This window comes from Trachurus trachurus (assembly GCF_905171665.1).
Source record: "Trachurus trachurus genome assembly, chromosome: 19".
Classification (NCBI taxonomy): domain Eukaryota; kingdom Metazoa; phylum Chordata; class Actinopteri; order Carangiformes; family Carangidae; genus Trachurus; species Trachurus trachurus.
This window is the reverse complement of record NC_139913.1, coordinates 4,367,723-4,393,474: the sequence shown is the minus strand read 5'-3', so window position 1 is coordinate 4,393,474 and position 25,752 is coordinate 4,367,723. Positions and strand designations below refer to the sequence as shown.

Here is a 25,752-nt window from a genome sequence, read left to right as displayed (position 1 = left end):
CCACAGTGGGGATTTACACCCTCTGATTTAAAAAGGAAAAACAAAAACCATGAAAATCTGTAATTATTAATAACAAAACAAAGTGTTCCACTCAAATTACATACATATTTGGCTTTTACCTCTTAGATATAGCTATGCTTTTACCTGAGCTGATGGCGGAGAAAAAAAAAAAAGTCCGGTCGTGTCTTTGTTTACCCTCCAGCTGCCCAGGTCACGTAACTGAAAACTATTAACAATCTCTCTGACTGCTTCTCTCTGATATCTCCGAACAGTTTATCCAGAAATCTGCTGATATTTCCTTTCAAATCGATGCCAATATCTCTGAAAACTCCGTATTTCTTGTGCTAGGAGCAGCATAAGCGGCTGGGAGTGAAAGTTTGGCGCACATAGCAACAGTAACCAAGGGGGGTTGGAGAACTGTCATTGGACCAACCTGCTGTCAATCTTGTGTTCTGATTGCTGATTGGTACAGAAGAGCCTCCTCCGTCATGACGTCATTTTACGTGTCTTAGCCAATCACAGGTCAGGATGAAGACATCCTAAATGCATTGAGTCAATGGAAGAAGATCCCGCCCCGAGGCCAGTTAAGCCTGCCACACACATAAAGATTTTATAAATCTCAACCGATTTATTATCTGTGAGAGACCCCACACATGAAGATAAAAAATCTGTGATTGAACAGTTTTGATCGTATTGTGTGTGGTGTGCTGCGATATTCCAAACACAGCACACCACACACATTAAGATTTTTGACCCTCTGGTCAGAAAACAATCCGGCATCAGCAGCGATACCAGGGGTGTCGTTGTAGCTACTCTTTCGGGTCTATTTCCGGAATGGACAATGAGAGCGACGTAATTTTTTTTTAATGAAAGCGGGACACTTCAGCCTTTACAACGATCCCATCTCTGTGTGTCTGTGTGTCTGTGGCTCCGGACGCCAAGCAGTCAAGCGGCTGTCCAATAGGGAGCCGTGCGCTGTCACATGACGGGCTGTGAGCGGCGGTCACATGATCGTTTAAACATGGCTGCTGTATTGCTGGCTGTTGCTGGCTACGAGCGCTATTGTCTTTGCTATCAGCTATCAGGAAACCTCCCGTGTATGCGTGAATGTCTGTGTGAACCTCATGTAATGCCAGGGCTGCACTGTGGCTCTCTGTGAGGTTGCCGGTGTTGTGTGGAGAAGTGGCTGTTGCCGCGAGCAGCATGCAGAGCTCGGCAAGCAGGCGCTTCTCCGCACAACACCGGCTCTCCACACACAAGATGACTTTTGATTGAAACGGCCACCGAAGTCGGCCCCGATAATCGTAAATATTGAACATGTTTAATACTTACGATTATCGGCGCCGAACGTTTTCCGGACCGATTGTCGGGGGAATTTTGACTCTTAATACACCACACACTACAAGAGAATCTTATAAGATAATCTTAAGACCTTAAGATAATCGGGCGGTGTCTGTCCGTGGTCGGAAGGGGGAAAATCGGGGCAAAATCAGCCCGATTATCTTTATGTGTGTGGCAGGCTTTAGGGAAGTAAAAATCTTGCCACCTCCGTAGAGCCCCCACCTTCCTGCTCCCTGCTCCCTGCTCCTCACACAGCCTGCTCTGTCTCCTGAGCCTGCTGGCGGCGCAGTTGAGCCGTTTTAAGTGGATTTTCTTCCAAAAAACAAACTTTTTTTATGATAAAATACATATATAATATTTTATAAATTATACTGAGATTTGGTAATGATTTATTTCAACCAGTTACTCTTTCTTAAATAAAAAATAAATTTTCCTTTTGCCTCTCAAAAATAGAGGAGGACCAACCTCCTCTGCCTCAATGGACCAGCCTCCTCTGATGTAAATTGATCTGAATGTGGTCACTCGCCCAGTAAAAGGTTAAAATGAAACCTCGTTTTCCTCATGTTAAGGCCTTATACTGTGATGTATCCTGAATGTCCATTTGTTATCATTAAATTAAAAGCTGCTCTGAGACCTTGAAGGCATCATTTGGCCTCCGTACTGTTTCAGGGTCGGACGTGAGCCAAAGTCATTTATTTGGTTGAGAACAAAACCAATGATCTGAGGGAGTAGGAGGATATTTCTATAATAGAACTAAATTATGTCTCAGATGTAAATGATGCTGCCATTACACTTTATTTTGTCATATGTACGATGGACAGTGAGCAGGTTGCACCTATTAAAAAACATCACACTAATCAATGTTATCGATCGTCAGTGTGAATCTTTTCCACAGGACCATTTAACATCCTTCAGAAATCCATCCAACAAACTGAGATATTTCAGTCTGGACCAAAGTCGAGCCGACGACGCTGCTCGCATTCCTAAGAACCTGTGGGAGCCGATAACCAGACTGATTTACCGTTTCATTTCCCTTCATTATTCAGCAGAGGATGATGAACCCGCTCTAAACTACACGATCTCCTCTCTTTAAAAACCAAAAGGAAACAGCTGCCAATGAGTCACTGAAGGCATCACGGCCCTGCAGAAACTGGAGACTTCCACCTTCACTAGTCCACAAACCACACACCTCACACAGCAGCAGCTGGCCTGTTGTGTTCATTCATCACAACAACAACCAGGAATCAAACCAGTGGGAAAATAACAGCAGCACAAAGGTTGAAGTAAATGGACATGCAACTAATCAGTCTGCATTTCATTTACTACAGAACAAAAACAGTGGCATCATGCAAAAGTTTGGGCAAAATGTTCATCAAGTGGAAGATGAAATGATCTCCAAAAGACATAAAGTTAAACATGAAACACTCTATTTTTGCTCGGTATGCAAGGGGCCCAAACCTTTGCCCTTTTCCTTTTCTGTCAGTTTGAAAGTGTAAAAGATGAAAATAAAAAAATACATATATTGTTTAAAGGGATAGTTCAACATTTTGGCAAATTGGCCCATTGCCATAATCCCTATAGTCATAGCAGTAGGTTCGTTACCTTTAATTGTCGGTGCAAGCTATTTTTAGAACAGCGGAGCAGAGCCGTGAGCTGCTCAGAGCTACGCTACGGAGGCTCATGGGATTTCTTGGTTTCCCTCATCAAACTCATCAAATACACAATCCAACAACTCCACAACGCTCTGGTGGACAAGTTGTGACCTGCACATTCACCACGCTATGAGATAATAACACAACGTTACCACACAGAGTTGTTTTAGAGGGAAATTCATGCAAAACTGCTGATGCACGTTGCCTTCAGGGACAGTTTTTCATCAAGCAGTCTCTGAATTTCCCTCTAAAACAACTCTGTCTGGTAACGTTGTGTTATTATCTCATAGCGTGGTGAATGTGCAGGTCACAACTTGTCCACCAGAGCGTTGTGGAGTTGTCGGATTGTGTATTTGATGAGTTTGATGAGGGAAACCAAGAAATCCCATGAGCCTCCGTAGCGTAGCTCTGAGCAGCTCACGGCTCTGCTCCGCCGTTCTAAAAATAGCTTGCACCGACAATTAAAGGTAACGAACCTACTGCTATGACTATAGGGATTATGGCAATGGCCAATTTGACAAAATGTTGAACTATCACTTTAAAATATGTGTCATCTGTAACTTTATGCCATTTGAAGATCATTTCATCTTCCACTTGCTGAACTGTTCACATTGACCGATTATATTTTAAACCAGCAGTGCCCAAACTTTTGCATGATGCCACTGTATAAAGAGAGTTAAAAAAGACACACAAAAAAAAGCCGGAGCACTAAATGTGAGCGACTCTGGATGTGGCGGTGAAGAGGCGAGCAGGCATGCACAAGACACAATGGAGAGTTATCCTATTAGAGACAAATCCAACACAGAGGCACAGATTTACACTGAAACACAAACACAATATTGGCACTGACCTTGAAGCTCCAGTAGTTTGGCTGTTGCTAAGGGGTGGAGGGTTGAGGAGAGGAGGAGGAGAGGAGGAGAGGAGGGAGGGGGGGTAAGAAAAACAAAGAGCAAAGGAGACAGAAAAGGAGGCAGGGGAGGGAGGGAAGAAGAAAAAGAAGAAGGAGAAGAGGAGAAAACAGGATTGAGTGTGAGACATTTTCTCATGTTGGAGATCAAGCAGCAGCAGCAGCAGCAGCCAGATGAAACCAGACTCAAACTGCTGTGTCACTCAGTTCCCATGTGAAGATCAGTGAGCGATACCACAAAGTGCTCCGTCTAACGAAGCTTCAGAGGTTTAACGCTGCATTATTTTTATATACGGCTGCTCTGATTGGCTCTAAAACGTCTTCACCGCCTTTTAAAAAACAACAACCACAAATTGTAGTTTAGGTTCAAAACAAACCAATAAACAACTTTATTTCTTTTTCTTTTCTTTTTTGTTTTTTTACATTAAGACTTGGTGAGAAAAATGATGAGCTAATTATCGTGATGATAACCAGATTAACTCACGTTGTCCTTCACTGCCGACATAATAGAACTTTAATTGCTTGTAATTGCCTCTCAGCAATTAATCAAATGTTTACAGTGGCTTCACTCTCACACACACACACTCACACACACACAGATTCAGCCCCTCAGTGATGTATGAGTCGTCTGGCGCGGACCCAGCAGCAGGATTAACGCCACGCACCGACTCTGGATTAACAGGCTGCCATCTTTACTTCATCTGCACAGTCGGTCGAGAATTTAAGATGCAGCTTCGTTTGGACGAGTCCTTGTTCCACGTATACTTCTACATATACCATCTTTTTCCCTCAGTTGCCAGAGTTACAGCCCAAATGGAGAGGCGACACGTTTCGAAGGATGCTATCTTTGTAGATTGAGGATTTCTTTGGTTTTACCCTGCACCTCCACCCACCACCTTGGTCGGTCCAATCCCATTCCTCATCCATACCCCTCCACCTGTTACCAGACTAATTGACACATCACCAGTGTTTCCCACGGGTTTGCAATAAGACTGTGGCCGTATGAGTCTCTTTAACCGCGCACAACTGTCATGCATGCGTGCGTGAATAACAATAACGGAGAAAGAGCGCTATGCGTAGATGCATGAACGGAACAATATTGCGTTGGTTGAGCCAAAAGCAGAAAAATCTATTTGTGGTGGACATTATTCACCATCATCTGCATCATGATGCAGTGCAAAAGTGAAACCAGTTCTCTGCTGCTGGACTTTGGTTAAACTTCGGATCATCTGCAGCATCCGACATGAAAATATGTATAAAAAAATAAAAGAAACATGGAAATGTGATAAAACACAATTTTCGAAAATGTTACACGATGCATTGTTGAAAATACTTGATTTCCTGTGTCTTGTACTGTACTGTGTTTGTGTAACTTACAGTATGTGAAGAAAATATACAAGTGAAGAAGAGATAGTTGGTAAAAATATGACTAACAGCGACTAAAAAAGCCATTACAAGGAAATGGGGAAAGGAGGACAACCCCAACACAGGATAAATGGACACTAATGGAAAAAAATACGAACCCATTTACACTACAGGAAGCTCAGTTTGAACAGAAATGGATGAGATGGACAATATTAATAAGACCAGCGACAAAGCAAAAGACTTGATTGAATAAAAGAAAATGGGAATATGGACAGATTGCTGAGACAGTAAGACCCATGTGTTTATATTTGTTTCTGCATTTACCTGTATAAATGTTGGTTTTACATCTGTATAAAGAAAAATTCTCAATAAAGACTAAAGTGACTCATGCAAATCAGGAACAACGATGTAACGTTAGCGAAGAACGGGATCGAAACGTACAAACTCAAGATCGACTGCACCATGAAACCTTAAATCCTTATAGATATCAAGCCTATTTACATCTATATGTGTCTTGGGTTGCCTGTGCAGCCATCTTAGTGGTGTCATTCGTCATCCCCTCGCGTTTGTCGAGTGCTCCTGAAAGATCTTTGTGTGAAGAGCTCCTCCTCCTCTTCCTCCTCCTCCTCCTCCTCTCATCAGCGTGAGATCGTGGCGACGTCTTGTGCTTCAAGCTGCAGCGATAAAACCTCCTCCTCCTTCCTCTCTGCTCTCAGGTTTATGACTTATAACAGTCGTCGTGGCTGCAGCCTCTCTCTCCGTCTGTCTCACAGCCCTGTGATTTGCATTTGTGTTTGTTTATTTACAAAGCTGCCTCTCTCGTCTATTACACTTTACCTCCACGCTCCACCACATCAGACCAGAGTAAAGACGCCGTGTCCCAGAGTTCATGCTGAGCATCGTCCACCTGGAGCTCGCTACAGATTCTTCTTGTTATCTATCAAATCGCATTTACACGTTTGTTCTTTTATCTTGTATCGTTGTTATTTCCCGTCCTCTTGTCTTGACATCATTGTAAATCCGACCTTCCTGACTTCACCACCATCTGCTTTTACAAATAAAACATGTTCATCTGTAAAAAAAAATATAAACTTTCCTTTTCTGTCCCTGGACACACTGAACTTGTTGTTGTTGTTCTGCTTCATTCATTGTTGCTTTTGTTGACAATGACTAAAATATACAGCATCAGCACATTTATTTTTAGTGCTTAAAGAAACTACAAAGAGGAGAGAGAAGGAGCAGTGAAGCTGAGTGAGTTTATTCAGATGGAGACACGTCTTCACTCACATCTTCACTTTGGACCAGAACGATTCAGCTGCTCCTCGTCCTCTGATACCAAAAGGTATTGATCATTGATGGTGGTAGATGACTGGATCATTAAAGGAATAGTTCACCGAAAAGTGAAATTCAGTCATTATTGACTCACCCTCATGCTGATGAATACTCCGGAGTAGTTTTTTATTCCTTAAAGTGCATCTGGAGACCCGGGAGGCCGGTTCGTAGTCCAATGGTAACTTTATATGAGAGTAATAGCGCCCGACACAAAAACGTCCATAAAACTACACAAAAACCATTTAATCTTCCTCCACACTGCTCGTCCACTGCAATCCAAGTGTTCTGAAGGGATAGAGTCCAGAGTTTACTGGAAACAACGTCATTTAGGACATTTTTACAGCCTAAACAGTCCTGGATTGCACTCTGACGTTCATGTGCCTCAGGCAAATTCAATCCAGGACTGTTTAGGCTGTGAAAATGTCCTAAATGACGTTGTTTCGTGTAAACTCTGGACTATCTCCCTTCAGGACACTTGGATTGCAGTGGACGAGCAGTGTGGAGAAATATTAAAAGGTTTTTGTGTAGTTTTATGGACGTTTTTGTGTCGGGGACTATTGACTCTCATATAAAGTTTTCATTGGACTAGGAACCGGCCTAGTAAAAAACTACTCTGGAGTATTCATCAGCATGAGGGAAATTTCATTTTTTGCTGAACTATTCCTTTAAAGGCCTCCTAACATCAGCTCCATCCAACTGGACCACCAGCCGTGAGTTCGACCTGATGACCAGACATGAAGATGCTTCAGTGAAGTGTCTCTACGCACTCGTGTCTGAACAGCCTCCACTCAGCGAACCGACCGATGTCAACGATGAAGGTGTTGAAATAGAAAATGGATCTGAACCCAAGGTCTCTGCATCAGTCTCTTTCTAAAGTCCCAACAGTGACGAGAAAGAGAAAGAGAGAAAGAGAAAGATGTAAAAGAGTCTGAATGAATGGCTGCACTCCAACAGAGGAGACCTTCAGCGGCCTGTATGGCGCTTTTACACAACTCCACTATCGGATTTCTACCTTTGCTCAGGTTGTTTTTCTCTCTCAATAAACTGCAAGATATATAATATATAATATCTTTTTTTTTTTTTTTTTTACAACACTTCCACCTACTTGAATTCAAAAATAACCATTGGTAGCAGTGACAGTATACCTCCAGGTGCATCATGACAAAAAGGACACATATTTCCTATAATGAAATTAGCAGATTTAGAGACGTGTGAAGCTACTTTAACTCTACAGTTCATTTTTTAAAATTCAAATTACAATAATAACAGACCCAGCGATCGTCAGCTGGAACATGATAGAGTGGCTCTTTCCCTCTGAAGCTGGACGAGACGTGATGATGAGCGGTGGTGACAGCTGAGAGGAGCTATAATAACTCTGCAGCACTGATCATTACTGCCTGTCCAACCGTGTCAATACATTCTGATGTTATAGATGTGTCTCGTTACAGAGCTGCTGCATGACGGCTTACACCGCAAAACTAGACTAGCACTGACCAATACGACAATATCACAGAGCGATAACAGTCTGGATTTTATAAAGAAGCTGCAGCGGTGACCTCAAAAGCCATCAATCAATCAATCAATCAATCATGCATGATGGAGGATTAGCTTTTGGATCCGACTGCTCTTATCTGTGCCAGGATGTCGGCCTCTTCTCCTCCTCCTCCTCCTCCTCCTTCTTCTCCGTCTTGTACAGAGATGTTACTGTCAAATGTATTTTTCTGCAGGTCGGACAAGTCGCGGTCGATCAGAGACTTTGACTGAAGCAGTCGACCGCAGTGAATCAGAGGAAACATCCGTCGGACTGAAGTGAACACTGCGCTCTGTTAATCAAATGTCATCATCACAGTCGATTTGACTTCGGCTCAACCTGATATTACAAGAAAAACAAAAGGTTCTTCAAAGATTTAAACAGGAACGATGCGAGATTCTTACATTTGTTAAATTTAAATTGTTAATTTATGAATCAGCTTTGGCGTAATTGTGACGTTTAAATGTCTTGTTTCAGGGAGAATGGAGGCTCTCTGCCTTCCACCTGTGTATCTTGGCTGATTGACCCAATCTGTTCCCCTCCTCCATCCTTCCTTCTTGCCTTCCTTTCTCCCTTCCTTCTTCCCTTCCCTTCCCTTCGTCCTTCTTCTTCCTTCCTCTTTTGATCCAATTGACCTGATCTGTTCCCTATCCCTCCATCTTTCTTTCCCTCTTCCCTTCCTTCTTTCCACAATCCCTTTCCCCTTCCTTCCGTCCTTCTTTCCCTTCTTCCTTCCTTGAACGAATCTGTTCCCTCCCTTCATCTTTCTTTCCTTCCCTTTTCCCTTCCTTCCTTCCTTTTTCCCTTCCTTCCTTGAACAAATTTTTCCCCTCCCTCCATCTTCTTTCCTTCCCTTTTCCCTTCCTTCTTTCCACAGTCCTTTTCCCCTTCCTTCCTTCCTTCCTTCCTTCCTTCCTTCCTTCGTCCTTACTTCTTCCTTCCTTTTTGACCCAGTTGACCCAATCTGTTCCCTCCCCCCTTCTATCTTTCTTTTCTTTTCCCCTTCTTTCTTTCCTCCCATCTTTCCTTTTGTCCTTCCTTCCTTCCTTCCTTCCTTGACCCAGGATTAAATACAAGGCTTTTTAAGCAGCTCAGTGTCGGTCACCGGCGGTCGGACGACTGAAAACAACCAAACCCAAAACCATCAAGAACAGAGACTGAAAAAGACCACGAAATAAATAAAACACCGGACACCAAAGAGACTCAGAGAGACTGTTCTGGGAACTGAATCAAGAACTTTTAGGACCTACAGACTAGTGTTGTAGTCAAGACCACCTAAAGTAACCTGAGACCAAGTCAAGACCAAACCAAACCAATGGAAGACCATTTTCAAGACCATCACTGTATTCAATCTATATCATATCTAATGCTGCGTTCGATTGCACTCGGAACTCGGAAAGATCCGGGTCGGAAATTCCGACTTCCGAGGTAAATGCGTTTCATTGCGCAACATGGCCGGCCACAGTAAGCTGATGTCTTTCGAGCATCAAAAAGTACTGCTGGGGAAGAATATTAGGGGGAGAGAGAGAAAGAGAAATGCCACTTTGCAACACAGTCTTGAACACACCAGCGAGGGGAATCCTGCATGCGTCATAGCGAGCCGTGCAGATTCAACTCTTGCTGCAGTACGCGTGGATCTAGGCTATATTCCCTTTTCCATAACTTCTCCCTTGCTTAATGTCTAGGTTGGAAAATAAATAGCCTAAATAAATAAATACCATTTTGCTTTGACGTAATTCTGACTGACTCGGGCTGCTTGTATCCTACCCGAGTTCCCGAGTCTGAGTCCTGACTTCAAGGGCCGTTCTATTGCATTTTTCCAAGTCGGAGGTCGGATCTTTCTGAGTTCCGAGTGCAATTGAACGCAGCATAATTGAGACAAAGTTTGGATTGAACAGAAGAACACAGCACAGAATCTGCTGAAGTCTCTTCCCACTGTTCACACTGGTGACACCAAGTTGTTCAGATGGTTTAACACAAGCAGATACTTTAGTACAACTATTTGAATTATCTTAAAGTTACTGAATTGCATCACAGAAACCAAAGTGAGACAGTGACAGAGAGAAACAGAGAAACATTTGTGGTTAAAAAAATATGTCACTGCAGCTGTGGTCTTGACTGGTCCGGAGAAAAAATCCAGAGTCCAGCTGAACTGAGACCGAGACAACAAGAAACTTGTAAATGTGGTCGCGAGCTTTACAACACTACTGATGTTTGACAGACAAGACTCAGGGGGAATCAACCAGCTGATTCTCTCAGTGGGAATCTGCAGCTGAACCTCCTCACTGTTTTTTAACTGGAACCAGAAACACTTGACATCACGTGAACCTGGAGGTGTTGAAGCAGCACACACACACACACACTCTCCCAGAAACAGGGTTGTGTTTAACGTCTGAGCGCTGCCTGTTCACTCTCAGCACCTCCGCGCCGGTTTCCTCAACACTGACGTCTACAACTCTACTGTCACAACAAACAATTTACATCTATTTCAGTAAAAAGTGAGAGTGTGCATGTTTGACTTTGCACTTTTTGGGTTATTTTAATGTGACTTTAAAAACTCGGAGCTCAGGTGTGTTGGTGTCTCCATCACAGACGCTCTGAGAGCTTCTGAAAACACAAATCCTCTTAATAATTAAACGAAGGTGTAGGTGGAACTTAATTCATGTTTGAGCAGCTGTTCGGGGAGCCGCCTGGATCCCAACGACTTCTCTCTGCTCGAAATCTCACTGGCAACTTTCTTGAAATCTGTCTCGCTCCGTGTTGAATGTGGAGCGGAGCGGAGCAGGCAGGACGGGCGGGGGAGAAACAAAGACCTCGCCGGGACCGTCGGACGGCCGTGACCCAGATTTCCGTGTGGCTCCTGGGCCCGTGTCCAAGTCCGCTGACCACAAAACGGCTCAGTCGTCCTACTGTACCTGATCTGATGCCACCCAGCCTCAGTCAACTTCAGTCGCACCGCAACCCGACAAAACCACATTAATGAAGCATGTTCAGTCTGCACGGCCTCATTCTGTGCCCCAAAGACTTCATTTGTTCCTGCCTTCAAATCCCCCCCTTTTTCATTTTTATTTCGCAGGACAGTGGTTTTTTAACATTTTGAGAAACTCATCAGATAATACTAAATATGGCAAATCCACATGCAATGCTCTCATATATCAGGGTACCACTCAGTACGTTGAGAAAACAAATTATGGCCTTAATCCGTCTATAACTGGACAACTGAATTGCATGTTAATGTGTTAGTCCAACTAAGACTGGACTTCTCTAGATCCGACTAAAACACCCAGATAATGCGATCGGAGGCCAGTTTTCTTCTGCATACATTAATCAGACTGAAACTGGACAATTCATGTGTGCATATGCTTCACAACAGTAGACACTCAACTGTATTTATAAAGCACTTAAACATACCATTATCAAAATACCATAAAATCCATAAGTGAAGTGCAATAGAATGCAAACTATGAATAAGTAAATAAAAGACAAATGGGTCAACTCAACTGAAAGCCAGAGAGAAAAAGTGTGTTTTCAGGGAGGATTTAAAAGGCTCTAATGAAACCGCTGACCGGATGTACCAGGGCAGGCTGTTCCAGAGCTAGAGGCGACCGTAGGAAAGGCTCGGTCACCTTTCGTCCTCAGACGAGTTTTTGGGCTGACCAGTAGCAGCTGATTGGCTGATCTTAGTGCTCTGACAGGGGCATGGGATTTGTAGGAGTTCGGTCTGGGGAGCCAGCCCATTAGGAGCTTTAAAGGGGACATATTATGGAAATATCACTTTTTGAAGACTCTTTAACATATATTTGTGTTTGTTTTGCCTTCCGGCCCCAAAATGCGGGAATTGACAAAATCTGTAATTTTCAGGCTCCCTAGGTTGAAATCCATGTGGTTTTACGAGCTGTTCCCTCAGTTGTCCTCCAGTGATGTAACTAGGTTTTTAATTTGCATAACCCCACCCCTACCTGGGGCCAGTAGAAGGGGGCGGGGCAAGCAGTGGCTCATTTGCATTTAAAGGGACAGGCACTGAAACCAGCCGTTCTGAACAGGGCTGTTTGGAGAGGATGAACAGAGCTGTGATGTTTGATCCTTGGAGTATTTTGACCACAGCATGTCACAGACCTGTCTTTAAGACACCTGGGAACTATTTTAATTTGTGGAAAGGGGGCAGAATATGTCTCCTTTAAAATCAATTCTTAAAGAAACCGGGAGCTGGTGGAGTGACGGCACGAAGTGTAGCAACGAAGCCGGCATCTGGTCGGGGAACTCACTAATTGAGAACTCATATCATATCGTTATTCATATCCAGATATTTACTAGGTGACAGAAAAGTCAACCGGACAGGGGTCTGTCTGTATTAACCTGCTGAGATGACGCATATCGCCACCCCAACTCCAGCTCCGAGCGTAGTTCGACTTAGCTGTGCATGTAAACGCACTGACTGTGTCCTGACTCATAGGTTGTGTGGTCTACGAAGGCCAAACCTCAGTAAACCATAACTTGTTATCCCTCGTCCTTTGTGTTTTGTTTAGCTTTCTGTTGAAGCTTTAGCTGTTGAACCTGAGCTGAATCCTTCCATTGTCTGCTGCCATATCATTTCCTTTAATCGATGTGCCACCACGGAGGATCTATTTATCTAAACCTTTGTTGCCCGGGGAAAAGAAGGACGGATCATAAAGAACCTTTCGGATCGACGCAATCGTCCTCGAAAAAGACGCACGCCTGAATTGAGACGCATCCGACGTCCCTGAATCTTTACAGCTTCAACCACGACCTTACAAACCTACAGACGACAAATGAATAAGCAGACTGGAAGTTTCTTTCTCTAGATGAAAATGTCAAGTGTTGAAGATTATTATAGCCAAACAGAACTATTATATATATATCTGCAGTATAAATATAATGAAAAGCCTCAGTCTGTCTCTTCATCTCTTTCACCAAGACCTTATTCAAACATAATTACTTCCTATGTCGCTCCAGGACGTTAGTATTTGGTCAGTTACAGTTACTTGAACTCATTCAGTTTGAAATAAAATAATAGATGCTGCATTAAAGAGCAGAGTCTGTGCTTTAATTTGAGTGGGCTTACATCTGTATTAAAACAGCTGTGTGGGAGATATGAGGCCTTTTAATGGAGAGTGCTTAAAGTTTAGGTGTTTGAAAAGATCAGTCAAACTAATTTACCACATTTAAGATTTTTTTTTTTTTTCTAATTTGCACTCGATGACTCTGTGAAGTCTTTCTTTTCCACCCACGGACGCTCAGCCGACGCTCCGGCTCTTTCCCCCGGTGACGCTCCGCTCCTGCAGAGACTCGCTGCCTTCAGTCTGGACGGAGATCAGAGCATCGACTCCACTTTGAACGGTGACCTTTTGTTCCCGAGCCGTCGTCCTCGATCGCTCCGCGGAGAAATGACGTCCGATGAGGTTTTTTTTTTTTTTGATCCGTTCGACTGAATTTCTGCACCTAATGTTCCAGTCGGTCTCCCACTTGTTTCCATCAGCGGTGAAATCATCAATAACGTCGACGTCCCAGTTCCTCTGGAGCCAGAACAGAACAGAATGTTTGACAGACGAGGCGGAGGCTTCGGGTCGTGATCTTTGACCTTTGTTTTCTGTTTCACGAGTCCATGGAGTTTTATTTTTCTGTTTGTGACGTCGTGTCCGTCTCCATCTCACCGAGCATCGTCCACTTGTTGTTCAGTCATCATCACATTATCAACAACCTCTGTGCTTCTCTTCTCTCTCTCTCTTTCTGCCACTCATTGTTTTTTCCATTTTGTAGTTTTTCCGTGTTCACCTGCTTCTGTTGATCTGCCTTTGATCACTCTGGTAGATTTTTGCTTTTATTTTTCGTGCCTTTCGGTCACCTCCTTCTGTCAATTAACTACGTGCATGAGCTAATGTGGAGGAAACAACATCTTGCTGCCTTTTATTTTGTATTGAAAACCTGTATCTCACACTGGTTTTTCTGCCTTGATGTGGAATAGAGCTGAAACGTGGAACTTTAATGTTGATATTCACAGTGATAAGCGATGATATCGTATATTTTGGGGGGTGAATTGTATCAAGTAAGGCCGTAGTAACAGTAATAAGTAAGTTACCAGTAATAGTCAAGGCTCTAAACTAACTTTTTTTTTACAAGGAGCACAGCGGCCCCTAATTTAAATGTTTTAGGAGCGCAAGCAGAAACTTTAGGGATGCACACAGTAAATCGACTTGCAAAGCAAATATTCACATTTCCTTTTCATTCATGATCCACACACATACAGTACACATCGGTCTATGAGTCGCCTCTTCCACGTTACACCAGAAAGAAAGAAAAGAGGCAAATTAACCGGTTGTAAGTAGATGAAACATTTACTAGCACCGTCTCAAAATCTAGGGGCAAAATGGCTCCATTTAGGGCAGATGAAGCCTCTTGGATGAGAGGTGAAACGTCTTCCTAGACAAATAACCAAGTCCAGTTGCTTTCGATTTAAAATTCCTTTGAGATACTATGACCTGGACAAATGAGAATATGCACAGGCTTATTTAGGGGCAGTCTTGAGCCCTGAGAGGCTAAATGACTAATACTTCAGTGTCAAACTCAAAATGCAGAAGCTCAGAGAAGGAAGTTCCCTCTCTCCACCAACCAACGCTCTTCCAGCTCCTCCGGGAATCCCGCCGCCGTGTTTCCCCGCTGAGACAGGATCGTTCATTCATTCCTCAGGCGGTTTCTGGCACCTTCATCCCGTGACCGGAAAACCTCCCAAAGGAGGAAGAAGCCCGGGAGGCGTTGGTCCATCCTGACCCAATCACCTCCTCTGCTCTAGTGGTTTCCTCTCTGGACTCTCTCCCTCTGGACGTCCATAGTCCTTGGTCCTGTCCCCTGCAGAGGACACTCAACGATCAACTGGTCAAACTGTCTGTCACCTTCATGCTGCTTCTGCTTCTCTCTTGGTTTTTCCTCCCTGCTGCACCAACACACTCGTACAGTACAGTAGCCTATTTGCTCTCTGCTGCTTTTTTAGCAAACGATGATCTCTCTCTCGTTTTGACATTTGCCTCCGACGTCTTTGCAGATTCATATTAATTTAGTCTCAATCAATAAAACGCTCATCTCTCGCCAGCTGACGTTCGTTTTATTTGCAGAAGAATAACAACAATATTGAGAGAAGAGAGGTAATTTCCCAAAGATCCAGAACCAAACAGCCGCGACAAACTCAAGCGCCTTCACGGTTTCAGCTCGGCCTCCTAATTACAAGTTGCCAGTTGCCGCCAAACAGGCGTTAATATTTTCATTATCGCTCTCTTCACGGGTTCAAAATATTGTAAAGAGAAAACAAAACAGATGATAATTGTGAAGTCAAGTACCCATTGTGTTATAATCCTCCAGTATATCTTAGCATTCACACAACAGACGCCGCTGTCGCCGCCGCCGCCGTGCGCTGTGTAATCACCCGCTCCCGTTGGTTTATTCACCTTAAATTGGAATGACAGGAATTACCGCCAAGTCACTCCACAGATAATTTAATGCACCAACAAGCGGACATTTTTTGGAACATAAAACCTGTCTCATCTAACACAAACAGGCCCCCTATGCGCCGTGACTCAGTGATTACTGCCTGCAATATTTCTCAATCACTTTGAGCTGAAATCCCGAGGCGCACATACATACGCACCGAGGCAGACAGGGCTTAGAGAGAGAGAGAGGGAGAGGTGGAGGGGGGGAGGAGGGGAGGAGGGGAGGAAGGAAGACGAGAAGAAGAAGAAGTAGAAGAATAGGAGGAGAGAGAGAAACAGAGAGAGGGATGAGCACAGAGACGTGAAGCCTGACCTGCATGACAAGTAGCCATCTTTGTACCCACCCTCTTTTTTTCCCCTCTCTCCCTCACTCACTCTCTGACAGTCCAGCTTTGCCCCCCTCCACCCCCACCCCTCCCTCTCTCCCCTTCCAGTCCAAACACACACACACACACCAACACATGTGCACTCACTCATACACTAACACACACAAACACACACAGACACTTGTGTTTATGCTTTGCACGATATGATGCTTCTTATTCTTGTTCTTCTACTCTCAGGCTACACAACACGTGCACACACACACACACACACACATCACTGCGGCAGCAAAAGACACACCTGGCCAACACCTGCCTGCTCGGAAACCCCCCCTCCCCGACAACACACACACACACACACACACACACACACACACACACACACACACACACACACACACACACACACACACACACACACACACACACACACACACACACACACACACACACACACACACACACACACACACACACACACACACACACACACACACACACACACACACACACACACACACACACACACACACACACACACCACACACACACACACTTTACATTAAACAGAAAAGGGAGGAGAGGATGAGTTGTGAGCTCACTGTCTTTGCATCATCACCTGCGCTGCACACACACACACACACACATTGCAATGCACACGTATATTGAGAACACACACACACACACACACTCCTGTACTTTGCATCACTCCATCACTCCGTCATCAGCCATGCAGCAGCAGCAGCAGCAGCAGCAGCAGCAGCAGCAGCAGCAGCAGCAGCAGCAGCGTCATGGCTCCACGCAGGAATGCCCCGACGTCTCCGCTGAGGAGGAAGGACGCCGTTACACAGAGAGAGAGAGAAGAGAGAGAAGAGAGAGAGAGAAGAGAGAAGAGAGAGAGAGAGTTACCGTGGCTACTTAATGAGCACGTCGGCCGCCTGGTGCATCATCATCCTCATCATCCTCATCATCATCCTCATCCTCCTCCAGCCTCCCACCTCCTCCTCCTTCTCCCCCCTCTCCATGTTTTATTTTATCCTCTTCTTTTTTCTGTTTCTCTTTCTGTTTTCTTCCCACTGCGGCGGCGGTGTTCGTGTTGGCGGCGGCGGCGGCTCCTCTGTGTCTTTCCCGCGCCCTGAGGATCTAGAGCCCGAGTCCAGTCCCCCCCTCCTCGCTCCTTGCTCTCGCTGGCTTGTACCCGTAGTAGCGCCTAAGAGGCAGTTAGCATCTCTTCCTGCCCCTCCTCCTCCTCCTCCTCCTCCTCCTGCTCTCTCTCTATCTCTCTGTGTGTCAGCCTCTGATATAAACGATAGAAAAAAAACACACACACACACTCCCTCCCTCCTCTATCTCTCTTCTTCCTCTTCCTCTTCTCTCTCTCTCCTCCTCCTCCTCTTCTCTGTCGCTCCCTGTCGCTCCTTCTCTCTCCCGCTGCTGCTGCCTCCTCTCACTCAGAACAGCCTGTGCCTCCTTCCAAAGCGCCCAGGCATTGCCAACCATATGATATCACTCACTCGCCTTATATGGAGGAGAGAGAAAGAGAGAGAGACAGTGGGTTGCCATGACGACGGCTGACTCCACCTGTTTCCCCCCCACCCACCCCCTCTCTCTCTCTTTTTCTCCCCCCGTCTCAGTCGACCTTTTTCCACCAGGAGATAGAGAGACGGTGGTAAATAGACACACAGCACATGGAGAGGATCGACATCGGTTTTCTACCTGGTGTGTGTGTGTGTGTGTGTGTGTGTGTGTGTGTGTGTGTGTGTGTGTGTGTGTGTGTGTGTGTGTGTGTGTGTGTGTGTGTGTGTGTGTGTGTGTGGAGTCAGGCCGTAGTTAACCCGGCTTAGTGTGAAAGACCTGAGGAGTCTTAAATAAAAACTCCTGCAGAGCTCCTCCGATTAACACGGCGGTGACTCCTCCGACGCTGCATGAAGGTGATTGGTCGACTCCCTGAGTGGAAAAAAGTCAAGATCGAACCTGTTGTAATGTCAATCCAGACCAAAATATCACAGCTTGAATATTTCAGTTTCATTCATTCATTCATTCATTCATTCGTTTGCAAACCAGAGTCAGACTGTGATGAATCGTTAAAAAGCTGAAAATACAAAATACATCAAAGCAAAATCAAAGCATGACAACTAGTTTCAGTAAAGTCAAAGCAACTCAAAGGATAAAGTGAAGTTTCCCCTTTCTTATTTAACGACTCCATCTCATAACGTTGTGTTATTATCTCATAGCGTGGTGAATGTGCAGGTCACAACTTGTCCACCAGAGCGTTGTGGAGTTGTTGGATTGTGTATTTGATGAGTATGATGAGGGGAAACCAAGAAATCCCATGAGCCTCCGTAGCGTAGCTCTGAGCAGCTCACGGCTCTGCTCCGCCGTTCTAAAAATAGCTTGCACCGACAATTAAAGGTACCGAACCTACTGCTAAAACCATAGGGATTATGGCAATGGGCCAATTTGCCGAAATGTTGAACTATCCCTTTAAAGAGGAACTCTCCAGGTCTGGTGTCTCCTCCTCTGTGTCTCTAACCCTCCGCTCCTCCGTGTGCATTGGTTTTCCAACAAAGTAGTAGTTACAAGTCATTGATTTAACCTCCAAATTTGACCCCCTGTCAGATGTTTCTTATGGTTTTCTGTCAAATTATTGCCTCAAAATAACATAATTATAACTGGAATGGTTTTAAAACAGCATCCTGCTTGCACAAATTATATATGTTTTCATGTAAATGAGGTATATTAACAATAAAAGACCAAAATAATGTGCAAAAGTGGATTGAAAAGGTGTAATGTAATTATTGGGTAACAATTTTATACCTAATGTTTTGTAAAGGATCAGACAGGTCGAGTCAGTTTTGACCCTTTAGGACAGGTTGCATGGTTGATGCAAGGGTTAACCAGCGCTATTACTCTGAAGCTGGTTAAATAAGGTAAAAATGAAGCATAGTTCCTATTTAAAGTCTATATATTATGCATATAATATGTGTTTTTATCCCTTTCCTCCTCTAAATATGAATGAACTATTTCACCTTCCATGCCTGAGCTGCTGTTACATGTAAATAAAGTCAGATGATCAGTTGGCTGTGAGGAACTGAAGCTCCAACATCAACTACAGCTCAACCAGCTCCATCTGTGCTCGCTAGGCTTCCTACCATCTCGTTAGACCCAGATTCCTGCTTTTTGGAAAAACAACTGAGCGCCCGTCAGAGTTTCAGTGTTTTGCGTCGACAGCAGATGTCACCTGCCAGAGCCAGGAAACACAAAACGCACAAAAACACAGAAACACAAGAAAAAAGAGGAAAAAGTGACAGAAAAATTTCCTTGAAATAAAGTTTCAGGAGATGAATGCAGCTCGTGTTCCAGCTCTTAACCTCCGACCTCTAATAACCCCAAACAAACACGAGCCACTGTGATTGTAGAGCTGCAGAAACCCAAACTAAAACCTGTGCTAACTGTAGATACTGAGATAAACAAACTGTTCCTATCTGTTCTCCTGCAGGTAAACAAACAACACTCCCTCCCTGTGTTCATTAGTGAGACGAGGAGGTTTCACAGTCCAGCTGTGTGTTTAATGCACAGACACGAGACAAGAGAAATGTGGTGTTTTCCCTCCAGATGTGGACCAGGGGAAGCTGCTGCAGGCTGCACCTGCTGTCACAGGTATCCAGGGATCCAGACTAACTTTACTTTTAATAGGAGAACAGTGGCGCCTAACTTAAAGGGATAGTTCAACATTTTGGCAAATTGGCCCATTGCCATAATCCCTATAGTCATAGCAGTAGGTTCGTTACCTTTAATTGTCGGTGCAAGCTGTTCTTAGAACGGCGGAGCAGAGCCGTGAGCTGCTCAGAGCTACGCTACGGAGGCTCGTGGGATTTCTTGGTTTCCCTCATCAAACTCATCAATACACAATCCAACAACTCCACAACGCTCTGGTGGACAAGTTGTGACCTGCACATTCACCACACTATGAGATAATAACACAACATTACCAGACAGAGTTGTTTTAGAGGGAAATGCAGAGACTGCTTGATGAAAAACTGTCCCTGAAGGAAACGCACATCAGCGGTTTTGCATGAATTTCCCTCTAAAACAACCTACTGCTATGATGACTATAGGGATTATGGCAATGGGCCAATTTGCCAAAATGTTGAACTATCCCTTTAAGCCAATAATGTAATAAATTTGGCCATTTTTAATGTAATAAAGCCAACAACGTAATAAGTTGCCAATAATGTAACAAGTTATTACATCATTGGCAGGTTATTACGTTATCAGTATAAAAAACCTTTTTGAAATTGGAATAACTGGTGCCGATAACGTCATCATATATGTATCACTAAACACAACGCAGAACTGTGACATCTTCTACCCTGAAAATGTACTTATTTTATTACATTCTTACATTTTTGGCTTTATTATATTTAAAATGGGCAAAAGTATTACGTAATTGGCCGTTAATACGTTTTGTGTTGCTACAATCGGCCTGCCACCTGTAATGACAGATTCCAGATCGTCTCTAGAGTCGCTCCTTCCACATTTCACACTGGTTGCACATGTGCATTACTTCCGCCGTCTCAAATTTTAGGGGCAAAACGCCGCCATTTAGGTTGCAGACTGGAGCCGTGGTATCACATCGTCAGGACGACTGGTGTTGTGGTGATTGATGGCCGAGCGCGAGGGAGGATATGAGGCATAGAGAGAGAGAGAGAGAGAGAGAGAGAGAGAGAGATCCGGCGGAGCGGAGAGTTTAATATCGTATATTTCACAATCTGACATTTTCTCACTGACTCACTTAAACGCTTTTCTCCATATTTCTATTGCTCAGTCTCTCAGATAATAACTGCTAAAAAAGTGTCCATTACTGACCCAGAGAGCCGCTCATAAAATATGTGTGTGTATACATGTGTGTGTGTGTGTGTGTGTGTCGAAAGCCCCCAGAGACATCTCGCCACATAATGCGCCTGTGTGGGTTTGCGAGCCCACCGATGGATGTGCCTCTATTATCTCCCAGGAAGAAAATGTTCACATGTGGAAATAAGAGAAAGCACTCAGCCGCCCCCCCTCCTCCCTCCTCCTCCCCCTGGGCTGCACTCACTCACTCACTCACTCACTCTCCTCCACATTTGTTATTGTACAGAAATGCGGGGCCCTGCATCTGCATCTGCATCCAAACGCACACAGTGATGATGGATGACGGGAGGAGGATATGTATTTCTCCATTCTCTGCAGGGAAGAAATAATAAATCCCCCCTTCCCCCCAACCCAAAACGTTTTGATGCCAAAAATCAAATACTGCCATTAATCACTGATTTATAGCTGCGGCCTCGGTGTAAACAGAGCCACTGAATCTGTTCTGTCATCCTCATCCTCCTCTTGTTTTTATTCGTTGGTCTGACGTGACAGTGACTGTTTCATCTGTAGCAGACGCCATCTTTCATTATTTTAAATCTGAGTTTCAGTGTCTCTGTTCAGACCTGCAATAACAACACATCACATGTAGAACACCATCACTCCCTCATTCACGCACCTCACAGTCTCAGTCTAGTAGTATACGAATTATAGAGTGAAACAGGGAAACAAAGCAGCAGCTGCAAAAGAACAGGAAACCCAGGAGACTTAAGCTCTCAGATAACTTTGACCAAGGGATCAGACAAGATATTTACTATTTACCACTATTTTATTATACTCCAAAAAGACACACCAAAAAACATCCAAATACCTCCATGCTGCTCGTCTGTAATGTCCCTCTTGTATTGAAGCCCCGACATGAGAATTGTTCCGCCGGTCACAGGAGGAGCAGTGAACTGAGACACTGGGAGCTTCAGCTACAAACAAGCTGAAAATATAGACTTGTTTAATTTTTTTCGGAACAATTTCTCATGTTGGGGCTTCAATACAAGAGGGACATTACAGACGAGCAGTATGGAGGTATTTGGATGTTTTTTGGTGTGTCTTTTTGGACGAAGAAAAGTGAGCCCCATTCACAACCATTATATGGACAAATACTGCTGCGTGGACCCCCCCGTAACTCAGAGAAGGCACGGAGGACTCGGAAAATTCTCCCAGCCCTTAGTCCACATGAGGGTGAGTAGATAGATAATGAGTGAAATTTGAATTTTGGGTGAACTTTCCCTTTAATTGACTCATCCTGCTGATCGTCAATTTATTTCTAATGTGATCTTCTGTTACTTTAACAGTCCTCCAATACCGTACTGTATATACTGTACATGTTGCTGCATATGTGACATGTCCATTGTACTTCTATATTGTAAATGAAGTTGCTACCTCAATATATTTCCAAATCTAAATAGTGGTTATATAATAGTAAAAAAATAATTTTAAAATATCACCATCAATAAAGTTTATTCTAAAAAGCAAACTGGTTAAGTATCCACAAGTTTCTGAACATCATCTATGGTCAAAACCAGAAGCCGGTTTTGCACGTCGTCCGATGGAATTGCACGTTTACGTTTCCATGGTTTTCAGTCGTTGTCATAGTTGCGGTAAACGCATGGATCTATTAATGCAGGCTTTTAACACGGATGTCAATTTGTGTGATATCCACTGTTAAAAGCTGCTGTGATGATCCATGCGTTTTACAGATTTTCATTGAAAAAAAAAAAAAAAATCGTAACGTAAAATTCCACCAGAAGAGCAAAACCGGTTTACGTTTTTGACGTTCGGAAGAAGGTGGATAGTTAGATTCTCTCTTTTCTACATATTTGCCTTTGACCTTGTGACATTTTCCTTCCATATGAAGAAGAACTGTTTAGGAAAATAGATTATTTCAATCACAAACTAAGTAATTAGTAAGTAATCAACATAAATGAGTGTTTGTAACGGATGTAATGAAACTTCTGATACGTCACCATAACAAAAAAAAAAACCCTATACAGATAGATACATTAATCCTGTGCAAATAAACTGCAAGAGAATAACTAGAAAGACAAATAAACTTTATATATACACTGCAGTGCACATATATTAATAATGTGTATAAAACAGCAGCCGTGTGTAGATAAGCTCGTATCTTAATCAGCACATGAACATCAGTCTGGATGTGTAAGAAGAGACAGATGTGACCGTAACGCTGTGTTTCTGTTTGTTTCCTCTGATGAAACCTGCTTTAAGGTGTCTTATCCTGAACGCTGGTTATTATTAACACACACAAACACACACACACACACTGAAACAAATCCTTTGATATGTTTCAGTGTGTGTGTGTGTGTGTGTGTGTGTGTGTGTGTGTGTGTGGTGTATACACTGAGGCTGATGTTTGATTACAAGGTAAACCGAGGTGTGTGGTGTGATTACTGAGGCCTGTGGTGGCTCCAGAGTCCTTTATGTCGACTGGGAAAAAGCAGAATAATCCAACCTTGGTCTATTTTTATGGAAATTTAATTGCATGTGTGTGTGTGTGTGTGTGTGTGTGTGTGTGTGACGTGTTGTTTATTATGTGCAGTATTAACGAGGGTGACCACCAGCGCTGATGCAGTCAGACTGTTACTGGTGTTACCGCGGGGAAACATCACAGGAGTCTTTGTTTGGTTGTTTTAGCTTGTTGTCGGATAATTAAGTGCGTTGTTGTTGTTGTTAACCCCTCGGATGATCCTTTCATTTGTACCACTGGACAAAAATTAGATATCAGTTACTCCCAAAATATTTGTGATACATATACTGTAGGGCTGGGTCTTGACTAGACATGAAAATCACTTTTGACATGGGTTTCAACATTTTTAACCCCTTCCTTCCTGGTCAGTTGTTTTTGCTGCAAGAACACAACATTTCTATGGGGCTCTATGGGCTTTATGGCTGGTGGCAGTATTTTAGTGATAAAAAGAGATAAAATCCAAAATCCCCTCGGTGAAAACTTCTGACTATAATATGTCAACAAAATAAAACAAAAAGGAGAAAAGGTGTTTGTGCTCTTGCTCACTGTCCAAAAAAAATCCTCTTTTCAGGTGCATAGGCCAACAAACAACAAGAGGAAAAGGCTCGCACACAATAAAGAAACAAAAATAAGTAATACTTACTTACTTATTTTTGTGTCTTTATTTTATCACCATGGTTGCACTTTTTTGTTGTTTGATGGACCATTAAATGTTTGTTGCATCTGTCAATCTCTGGTGGACATTGTCATTTTTGATCAGTGTGCGAGTCTTTTCCTCTTGTTAACAAAATAAAACAAGAATTTTTAAAGGGGCTTTATCCATTGTTCAGATTTCGGTTCTGGAAATTAGCGCATATTTCATTAGATATTTCCTCATTTACATATTTAAAGCAGATATCAGCTTCACGGCCGTTTCGGCTAATGCTGCGTTCAAGGCAGGCTTTTGAAACCGTAAGTTACAGCTTCAAGTCACAACTACGACTTGGTAGCGTTCCAGGTAACCCGTAGCTCGTGTTTTTACCATCCTGTTGTCTGTGAAAGTTCCCTATAACGGCCACTCGTAACTTCCGACCCGTGAACTCGTACCAGATCGAACTGGTATGACTTCACAGGAAGGAAAAACACAAAGTACGAGTTTCTTTGAACGCACCATGAGTTAGCAGCCCCCGCCCTTGTCAGGCATCAATTGGTCCTCGTGCTACGTCACCACATTCACGCGCATCCCTTGGCTGCACACACAGCCCTTCATGCCGTTCTCTCTCCTCATTGGATAACACTTGTATCCCACAAGGAAAATTTTCTCCTCGGGTTACAGCAGAGCAGAGTGACGGAGAGACTCGTGTTTAGGCTGAAATACTTCATGTAAGTGATTGCTGACGGAAAATAGGACTATTTAGGACTTATATTAACAAAAACATTCCACTGATATCTGCTTTAAACATAAAATTTGACAAAACGTGTAATACAAAAAATATTTGTCTTAATGTGAGTGATAAACTTGGGAAGTTTCATAGTGATATCTGTTAGTTAAAATTTTTACATTAAAAAACCCATTGGACATTTTTGTCCACTTGAAGGGTCATGGATGTGGTTAAAATTCATCATTACGGCTCCAAAAAATGGACTTTCATTCTGAAATTCGGGACATCCAGAGTTTACCCAAAGATACACCTCCTTGCCAAAAATCCGGCCCCAGTGACCTTTCATTTGACCGTGGGGAGTTGGGAAAGTGTGAGATGTGGACAGAAATGCCCAGGGGTAAAAGGTAAAGGGTAAAGCGTGCTGGACTCACCTGTCGGCCCACGGGCACGGCGCCCTGCGACAAGCTGCCTGGGCTGTTGGAGAACTTGCTCTTCTGGAGGTCCATGAGGGCGTCGCGCTGCCGCTCGATGTCCGCCTTGTGGATGCTGTTCAGCGCCTCCAGGCTCTTGGCGGCCACCGAGTTGTGGCGGCGGTCCAGCGAGGACGACGTGAAGCCCCCGTTGGAGTTGTCGGGGAACCGCCGGGCCCCGCGGTTCCCGCCGCCGCCGCCGCCGGCCAGGGTGTGGTAATCCCGCGGGAACTCGGCATCGCCGGCAGAGATCATGGGACCCTTTCTCTTCTCTCGACCTGCAGACGGACACAGAGAGAAGACAGTGATCACTCCATCCTACAAACTTCACTTTAGGCTACTCCACAGCTTGAACTTTCCTTCAGTTTATTAACATGAAAAAAAGAGAAACATATTAAAGCAGAGAGAGGCAACAGTTAGTTAATGTTCAGGTTAATTTCACAAAAATGACAAAACAGAAGAGTGCATATTTAAAAAGAAAAAGGAATACAGTAAATGTTTGTGTTAAAGCTCCATACAGTATAAAGGTAGATGTTTGTGTTAAAGCTCCATACAGTATAAAGGTAGATGTTTGTATT

The 25,752-nt window shown here is 43.8% G+C and overlaps 1 protein-coding gene across 1 annotated transcript in view; it reads right to left on the bottom strand.

Moving 5' to 3' along the window:
* srcin1b (SRC kinase signaling inhibitor 1b) overlaps nucleotides 1-25,429 on the bottom strand; it is a gene marked incomplete at both ends in the record, with an annotated part of 86,061 nt that extends 60,632 nt beyond the window's left edge. The window contains 2 exon segments of the mRNA XM_083994377.1: nucleotides 3,844-3,870; nucleotides 25,136-25,429. Of these exon segments, the coding sequence (XP_083850503.1) occupies nucleotides 3,844-3,870; nucleotides 25,136-25,429 (321 nt within the window).
* Between the last annotated feature and the right edge of the window lie 323 nt (nucleotides 25,430-25,752).